The following is a 9,936-nucleotide window of genomic DNA, read 5'->3' as shown; positions in this document are numbered from 1 at the left end:
TGGCTCTATATAGAGAGCATATATACAAGCAAAAGAAACAAGAAACCATTGCATGAAATAATGAAAATTTAAAACAAAGTAGTATCCATTGCATGAAATAATGAAAATCCAAAATAAATTAAATAGTATGACTAATTAACAAGCTGTTGATAAGATAGTAAGTAGACTTTGTGATTTTTCGAGACTAATTGTCTTGGAATGGGTGTTCAATAAGACTAGAGTGTGGGCGCATGGTCGGTGACGATTTGAAGCAGACGTATCATGTAGCAACTGCAGGGTACATATCAAGGGATAAACGAGGCGCCAGAAGGACCTCAAGTGGAGCCGCTTTGCTGATAGTCACTCCAGCGCTTTCACTCATATCAATGGGTTCATTGGATGGGTTTTTAAGCACAAATTGTTGTATTAAAGTAGCTAAAGTTATATGCAAAGACCGAAGAGCAAAGGGAATAGCAGGGCATACTCTTCTACCACTACCGAAAGGAAGCAATTCATAATTGTTTCCCCTGACATCAACATGTTTATGACTTGTCAAGAATCTTTCTGGCTGAAATTCTTCAGGATCTGACCATTTATTAGGATCATGTTGAATTTTCCAAAGATTAGTCAATAAACGTGTGCCTTTAGGGATTTTGTAGCCACCAATAATGCAATCCTCCATGGACTCATGAGGAAGGTTTAGAGGTCCAGGCGGGTATAAACGCAGTGTTTCTTTAACGATTGCGTCAAGGTAAACAAGGTTCTTGAGGTCCGACTCCTCTACCGCTCTCTTCCTTCCAACATGCTCATCCAATTCATCTTGGGCAAGTTTTAATACTCTTGGGTTGTTGAGCAACAAACATAAAGCCCATGTTAACGTTGCAGACGATGTGTCCAAGCCCGCAGCTAAAACAGTCTGCAAGTTTGAAGTTAAAAACAAATTTCTTGTATTAGCTAGATTTCAAGCAACATGCATGCATGCTGATAATTGATTTTGTTCTTTTGCACAGCTTATCTTTGCCGCTGAAAACTGTTGCAAATACGTAGTATAATGAATGTGGAAGAAAGTATAAACGATTAATTAACAAACTCTAGCAATAGTAGCTCATAATGATGATGAGATATAGAAAGATTAATTAGGTTTACCAAACATGTAGCCTTGATTATGGTATCATGGTCAAAACCACGGAATTCCTCTGGGGAGGCACCTTCAAGAACCGAAATCAGAACATCCATGAAGACTTGGCTTCTTTCATGTTGCTGCTTTTCCTCAGCCCTCACTCTCTTGTGATCCTCTAGCCATCCTGTTACAATTCCGTACATCTCTTCTCCTGTGATCTTCATTTTTTTCTCGTATCCTCCCAGGTCCAAAGGCTTGAGATATGGAATAAAATCAGACACCACAAATGTGCCCAATAACACAAAGAATTTCCTTATCACTTTTTGAAATCGAACCCCTTCTTTGTCATCAGGTGAAAACCTTTTTCCTGAAACAACCCTGACCACAACATTTAATATCAAGTTCTGAAACCATTGTTTCATATCCACCTTTACCATGTCGGAACTTCCACTCTCTTTATTCTTTGCCCAAGCCTTATATATATCTTCCATGGATGCTTTAACCTCTGAAGCACGAAGAGGTCCAAGCATCTCCACGCGTCGCTGAGAGAGAACCTCGAGCGTCAAGATCTTGCGCACTTGTCGCCAGTAGTCCCCATAAGGAGCGAGAGCCAAGATGGCATAGTTATAGCCCATGTGTTCTACTGCCATTGACTTGGGTCGACTTGCAAACACCTTATCATTTGTGGTAAAGCACTCTTTCGCCATCTCAGCGTTACTCACCACCAAAACATTGTGAACACCAAGCTTGATGGTGAAAATGGGGCCATATTTATCTGCCATGCCACCTAAGACCCTGTGAGGTAGTTCAGCTCCACCTAGAAGGCGCAGGTGTCCGATCACCGGCCATCGGCCCTTTGCTTCAGGTGGTTCTCTGTTCTTCACTCTCTTTCCTTTAAAGCTTTGCAGCAGGAATTTTAGTAGCAAAGAAAAAACAATCGCTGCTATACAGGCTGAAAATGGGAGAAACAGCTCCATGCTTTCTACGTCCAGAATGAATTATGAAAATGATCATACCGAGGGTTCATAATATATACAGATTGAACTCCCCTGGCTGCTAACGTTTTATATATATATATATATATATATATATATATATATATATATATATATATATATATATATATATATATATATATATATATATATATATATATATATATATATATATATATATATATATATATATATATATATTCAAATGGAATGGTTCTAATAATGTAAAAGTCAACAAAATTGGCTGAAAGGTTTGCTGGATACAAGTGTGTTATTAAATTTAATTAATGATCGTTTAGCATAAACATATATTTAAGAGGGAATATAATTTAAGAATTGTAATATACATTTCATGGTCTTGTTTCATGGTCTTGTTGTTTTTGACCAAATTAGATTAAGAGTAAATTCCATGAATGAACCTTAGTGTTTGGGGTAATTTGTGTGTTTTGTTCCTAATTTATTTTTTTTAAATTGGAAGGTCCCTACTATTGATTTTTGTTACGCCATTGGTCCCCGTCTTACCTTAAAAGTTTATTTTTCCTTAATTTTTTTAAATAAATACACCCACAGCCCACCCCCACCTGACCTTATTTTATCGGAAAAAAAAGACTATTTTACTTTATTTAAGTAAGAGCATAATAGTCAGTTTTGGTAAGACAGTGATCAAACGCAAAACAAAAAACAAACAGTAGTGACCTTCCGATCAAAAAAATAAGTTAGGGAACAAACATGCAAATTACCCCAAACCATAAGGACCATTCGTGTAATTTAATCTTAAAGTTAATCAATTTGTCACCTAAAGGCGTCAAGTCAAAATCTTTCATTTCAATTCCTTCAAATTCCTTTGCATTCCACTAAACAAGCTTGATATTAACTCTCTAAATAATAATTTATAAATTGATATATCGATGATTAGCACTAAATCATGTTTTTCTTGAGAAGTGCAATTTTATAAAAGAAACAGGCATCCGCTTCTAGCTTTGGCAAAGTATATCGAAAGAAATTAATCACGTAACAACATTAATACACAGTAAAATCAAAATGCCTGAAAAAGCACCTAGACTCTGAATTACATATAAAAACTAGCCAAGAATCAAAGGCCGACAGACTCCATAAGGAGACCATGACTTCTCTATTGACACCAACTCTCTATCTCCAATAGCGTTAGTGGCTAGGAAATGAAAGCGAGTGAAAGATTCAATCAAATGTTGAGGGTATGAGCGGTAGATGAGCAGTTAGACCATAGGTGGTGGCCATGGAAAGATATGATTGTTGTAAGACTGCGAGGTGGCCATAACATTCACCGTGGAGGCAGATAGATTGGAGTGTTGTAAGTCTGTTGGGGTGGCCCGTACGTAGCATTCACCAGTTTTTATCTAATTGAAAACTATTTGAGGCATGATTAGTGTTATATTAATCGTATTAACCTATTTTGTTATCATATGTGACATCCCCAAAATCATGGCCAGAAATGACTGGTTTTGTTTATACTTTATTTCAAAATCAGAGTAATCTTTTAATAAAAGAGTTGCGGAATTTGTCCCAAAAAATATTATGATAAAGATTTATCAAAACCATTTCCGTAGAAATGTATTTCATTAAAAAGACTCGGGATGTCATGTTCGATACAGTACATAAGTATAAACAATACAACATAGGCCTTACTACATTATTCCGAATTTACACGCCTAAAATCCATTAATCTCTCATCCCAAGACATCACATTTATGCTCATGCGCCACTACGTGTAATACAAGAAACTGAGTGGGTCAGGCTTGGGATCCTGGTGAGCACATAAGGTTTTCAACCCACAATAAATAAGTTTATTAACTTTATCAAACCAAATAAACCCGATTACCCATTCCCGTTATCCTCACTTTACGTCCCTAAGACATCTAACACAAGGGACCTAGTCTAAGGACTATCATCAGGATGGACACTATTGCTAAGGGGATTCCTTAGCAATAAATGTCCTTAAGGCAACCATGTGGCGGATGGAGTACATCTGGTGAGCACACAGTTTGAATAAACACACAGTTCGAATAAACACCTACAAGTTGCGAGCATGCTAGTGTTCCACTGGACTGTCTAGAATAGTCCGTGGTCGTCATCTAATACATCTACCCATGTTTTACCCCAACATTTTCGTAGATATAAAATACATATACAGTTTTATCATTGAAAACATGTATAAAAATGTTATCCAGCCTAGATAGCAAGTATTGAGGTAATATGCACACATAGCACGTAATTTATATAAAATACTTCACATCTATGTGTAAGCTGAAAGTAACTATGCACTCACTTGAAAGGTGGTGACTCAGTACTCGGACAACACTTCGATACTCTCAAAACGATTTTCCTTCGATAAAACCTAGTACCAATACCACTAGGGTTTAGTCTAACGATAACCATGACAATTAACTAGTCTGACTATTATTATTATTATTATTATATAAGCGTTAATAACACTCAATATAACTCATAATAATAGCCCAAATAATTATTATAAGGACCTAATAACATTCCTATAATTATTTGAAAGCTATATCAAAAATTGTGTAAGCGTAGCACACTTACAGCGAATTTTATCGAAAACCGGAACTTAATTGGAGCAGCGTTTCGAAAGCGAAAGACTCTTTTGCTCGGGACTCCGTGAGCCTCGGGAGCTAGGGGTTTTATCTAGGGCTTAGGGGGGTTTATAGCACTTAGAGAGAGAAAGTAGTGAGAGAAAGAAGGTGGAAAGGTGCAAGAAATGAAGCTTCCCTCGGTCCCCTTTTATAGGTTGCGAGGCCTCGGTACGCTGGGCGTACCTTGGACCTACCTTGGGTGTAGTGGCTCGGTCGTACTACACGTGTCCGTTCGCTGCTGGGTCATCGTGGCACTCCTCCGAACCGCTCAATCCGAAGTCCGCTGGGCGTAGCCTTCTTCCGACGCGGGGCGTACTCGGATGCGGGGCGTTCCTCTTGTACGCGAGGCGTAGCGAGGCCAGGTGTCCGAATCCGAAGACCAGACCGTGATCCGCAAGCTACGGCCCTGATCGAGCCACGTCATCCCCCTTTGCACCAGCTTCGCAAATTCGAGTTACAACTTCAAAAATTCGTAAATTTCGCGTACAACCTCAATTTTAGATGTTCTTTATATCCACGCGAAGGTGGGAACGTACCCTACAACTTTCGTTTGGACTCTGTCGGCTAATTTTGACTCAATTTTAAATTTTATATTATTAACAGGCTGGGACAAGATTGGTCCGTTAAATTCTCATAACTTCTTCATCCGACGTCCTTTTTCGCCCATCTTTTTCTCGTTACGCTACTTTTAACGAGATCTTTGATTCTCGTTTAGGTCGTGTCGGCTAAAAATCGCTCAATCTAATATTCGAATTTGGGGCTGTACACTGCTAATCCGAAACTTCGAAAAATCATAATTTCTTCATACAAAGTCAGATTTGGGTGTTCTTTTTATCGATGTTCTTATTTAATATATTCTACGACTTTCGTTTAGATCGCTAAGGCTAAATCTCACTCTATCATAAATTCACTATTTACGCTTCCCTGTATCGTGCCGGTTCCGTCGCGAAACTTCAACGGGTCATAACTTCTTCGTTATAACTCGGATTTCGGCGTTCTTTATATCCTCCAAATCCTTGTTTCGACCACTACAACTTTATATAAAGATATCGGGCTTATTTCATACTTTAATTTTGATGCTTATTGTTATCTTTCATTCATTATACATTTATAAGTAAATAATAAGCACAAAAATACACATAATTCACATAATACTCAAATATTTCGCCTTTATTACTTCAAAAAGAGTTAGAAGAGTTGACCTAGACTATTACATTGACAAATATACTTAGCCCTGAAACCCGGGCGTTATAATTATATCCCCCTTAGGATGATTCCATCACGGAGTCATGCATCAGCAAACAGATGTGGATAGCGACTCATCATGTCATCCTCTGTTTCCCAAGTGAGATTCGGCCCATTCGAATGTTTCCATCGGACTAGCACTAAGTCGACCATCTTGTGTCGTAACTTTTTCGTCTTACGGTCAACAGTTGCCTCGGGCTCTTCGATCACCCTTTTATTCTCATCCATCCTTAACTCTAAGATTGGAATTATGTTGGGAACATCTCCCGTGAATTTCCTCAAATAACACACATGGAAGGTGTTATGAATACCATTGAGTTCTTCGGGTAATTCGAGCTTGTAAGCTTGGTTCCCTATCTTCTGAAGAACTTTGAACGGTCCAATAAACCTTGGACTCAACTTTCCTCGTTTTCCAAATCTTATAAGTCCCTTCCACGGTGAGACTTTAAGCAAAACGGAATCCCCAACTTCAAAAGTCATTGGTCGTCTTTTCTTGTCAGCATAGCTCTTCTGACGATCCTGAGGTGCTAACATCCTTTCCTTAATCACTTTCAACTTCTCAGCTGTCTCATGGACTATCTCGGGGCCCATAAACTGCTTCTCTCTGGCTTCAAGCCAACAAGACGGCGTACGACACTTCTGCCCATACAAGGCTTGATAAGGTGCCATCTTGATGCTCGAGTGGAAACTATTGTTGTAGGAAAATTCCACCAGAGGTAAGTGCTCATCCCAATTCCCTTGGAACTCAAGGGTACATGCTCTCAGCATATCCTCCAGTGTTTGAATCGTTCTTTCGCTCTGACCATTGGTTTGCAGATGGTAAGTAGTACTCAAACACAACTTCGTACCCAATTCCTCTTGTAGACTCCTCCAAAACCTCGACGTGAAACGACTATCACGATTTTATACAATCGTAAGAGGAACACTGTGAAGTCTTACAATTTCCTTCACGTAAGCATTTGCGAGCTTATCCATACACCACTTCTCATTGGCGGCTATGAAGTGTGCACTCTTGGTGAAACGATCCATGACTACCCAAATCATGTCGTGACCGTTCTTCGTCTTGGGCAGTTTAGTCACAAAATCCATGGTGATATCCTCCCATTTACCCATGGGTACGGGTAAAGGTTCTAAACTCCCATACGATTTTTGATGTTGTGCCTTAACTCTCGCACAAGTCACACACTCGGCCACATACTTCGCAACATCGAGCTTCATCGTCGGCCACCAGTAGTAGGGTTTTTGGTCCCTATACATTTTAGTGCTACCGGGATGAATCGAGTACATGGTCTTGTGTGCTTCTTCCATCAGAAGGTCTCTTATTCCTCCCGTCTTAGGTACCCAAATCCGATCTTGGAATACCTTCAGTCCTCGACTGTTTGTACCGAATACTAACGTTTTGCCCAAACGTTCTTCCTTTCGGTCATTCTTCTCTAAAGCTTCTTCTTGGGCTTTCCTGATACTTTCCACAATCGTCGAGACGACTTCAACTCTCAACGCTCTTGGCCTTTTCCTTTCAAGATTGACTTTCCGACTGAGAGCATTAGCAACAACATTTGCTTTACCTGGGTGGTAAAGTATCTCACAGTCATAGTCCTTGAGTAGTTCTAGCCAGCGTCGTTGCCTCATGTTCAACTCCTTCTGATTAAAGAGATACTGGTGACTCTTATGATCAGTGAAGGTCTTGCACCTCGTGTCGTAGAGGTAATGCCTCCATATCTTTAAGGCAAATACTATCGCTGCCAACTCCAGATCATGAGTGGTGTAGTTCTTTTCGTGCTCTTTCAATTGTCGAGATGCGTATGCTATCACCCTTTCTCTTTGGATCAGAACACAACCCAACCCGACTCCAGAAACGTCACTATAAACCGCGAAATCTTTGACTCCATCGGGTAGAGAAAATATCGGTGCTTCACATAACTTCTTCTTTAGTTTCTCGAATGCCTCATCGTGCTTCTCACTCCACGTATATGTAGCTCCTTTGTGGGTCAATGCTGTTAATGGAGCAGCTATCGAAGAAAATCCTTGGATAAATCATCGATAATATCCGGCTAATCCTAGAAAGCTTCGAATCTCTGTGGGACTTTTCGGACGTTCCCACTTCATTACAGCTTCGATTTTTGTTGGGTCAACCATTATCACTTCTTGGTTAACCACATGACCCAAGAATTGGACTTCTCGTATCCAAAAATCACACTAGGAGAACTTAGCGTAAAGCTTATCCTTCTTTAACACTTCCAACACTTCCCGTAGATGCTTGCCATGCTCCTCTTGGCTTTTTGAGTAGATCAGAATGTCATCGATGAAAACTATCATAGATTTATCGAGGAATGGTTTACAAACCCTTTTCATCAAATCCATGAATCCTGCATGAGCATTGTTTACTCCAAACGACATAACCAAGAACTCGTAGTGTCCATATCGATTTCTGAATGCAGTCTTCTCAATATCCTGTTCTCTCACCTTCAGCTGATGATATCCTGACCTAAGATTGATCTTTGAGAAGTAGCTCGAACCTTGCAGCTGATCGAATAGGTCGTCAATTCTTGGCAATGGATACTTGTTCTTCACCATTCCCTTGCTCAGCTCTCGGTAGTCTATACACATTCTCATGCTTCCGTCCTTCTTCTTTACGAATAACACCGGAGCTCCCCAGGGTGATGAACTAGGTCAAATGAAACCGTTGTCCAACAGCTCCCGAAATTGCATCATAAGCTCCTTCATCTCCGTCAGTGCTAATCAGTAAGGTGCCTTTGCTATCGGTGTTGTACCTGGTAACAAGTCTATACGAAACTCCACTTGCCTATCAGGTGGTAATCCGAGAAGATCTTCGGGAAAGACTTCTGGATAATCACATACAACCGTTATATTCTTCACCTCTTTCTTCTCCTACTTAGCATCGATTACGAATGCCAAGTATGATGCACATCCCTTGGACAAACATTTCCTGGCTTTCATCAGGGAGATGATTCCAGAATTCACTATAAATGATTCCTTTCCGGGTGGGTTTACACTTACTATCTTCTTTCGGCATTGAATCTCAGCATCGTTGGCGCTAAGCCAATCCATACCCAAAATGATGTCGAAACCGTTTAACTCTATGGGTAATAGCTCCTCGTAGAATTCGTTTCCGTTTAGGTCGATGACGATGTTCTTAATACGATTACTAACAGGTACGAATTTGCCACTTGCAACTTCTACAATCAGGCCATTAGCAAGTTTTTCTACAGGCAATGCTAATTTCCCACCAAATTTATGCGACACAAAAGAGTAGTTGGCTCCAGAATCAAATAGTATATTTGCAGGCAAACCATTTACAAGAAAGGTACCTGAAGCGACGTCTGCTGCCTCCTTTGCAGCCTCGAGCGTCATCTGGAGGGCTCTCACCTTCGGCTTCGGTAGTATGTGGGGCCTTCCTGCATCTTTCTTCTTTGGGCAATCCTTAGCAATATGCCCTTCTTTACGGAACTCGTAGAACACCCTCTTGTTGGTGGTGCACTCATTGGCATAGTTCCCTATTTTCCCACACTTGTAGCAGGTTACTTCCTCGCCACATTTTCCCGAGTGCTTCTTCTTGCACTTCTCACACCATTTCAATTCATTTCTTCCCCCGAACTTCTTTGAACCGAACTTGCTCTTCTTTTTGTTGGGTTTAGCAGACCCTTCAAATTTCCTCTTCTCACCAACCTCGACTTTGCTGGCAGCTCTTCCCTTAATCATATCCTCCACATACTTGGCAACCCAGATAGCTGCCTCCAAAGTAGGTGCCTGAGGCACTGGCACCGCGTACTCCCATGGAAGTCCCTTTGCGTACTTATCGATTTTCGTCAGCTCATCCGGAACAAGACGCAAGGCAAACTCCATCTTTTCTGTGAACTTGTTCGTGTATTCATCGATCGACATGCTTCCTTTCTTCAGGGTTAGAAACTGGTTCTCTAACTGGAGCAGGTTTTGAGCTGAGCAGTAC

At 40.4% G+C, this 9,936-nt stretch overlaps 1 protein-coding gene across 1 annotated transcript; it reads right to left on the bottom strand.

Moving 5' to 3' along the window:
* Window positions 1–244: 244 nt before the first annotated feature.
* LOC145034110 (cytochrome P450 CYP82D47-like) lies at window positions 245–2,138 on the bottom strand. The gene is made up of 2 exons (XM_078982499.1): window positions 1,126–2,138; window positions 245–895 (listed from the first exon to the last, which is right to left on the bottom strand). Exons 1-2 carry the CDS (start codon window positions 2,074–2,076, stop codon window positions 260–262), a joined length of 1,587 nt encoding a protein of 528 aa, XP_078838625.1. The 5' UTR covers window positions 2,077–2,138; the 3' UTR covers window positions 245–259.
* Window positions 2,139–9,936: the final 7,798 nt, after the last annotated feature.

The sequence above is a fragment of the Lactuca saligna genome, chromosome 3, assembly GCF_052625555.1.
Source record: "Lactuca saligna cultivar CGN05327 chromosome 3, ASM5262555v1, whole genome shotgun sequence".
NCBI classification, from domain to species: Eukaryota; Viridiplantae; Streptophyta; class Magnoliopsida; order Asterales; family Asteraceae; genus Lactuca; species Lactuca saligna.
This window is presented reverse-complemented; position numbering and strand designations above follow the sequence as displayed.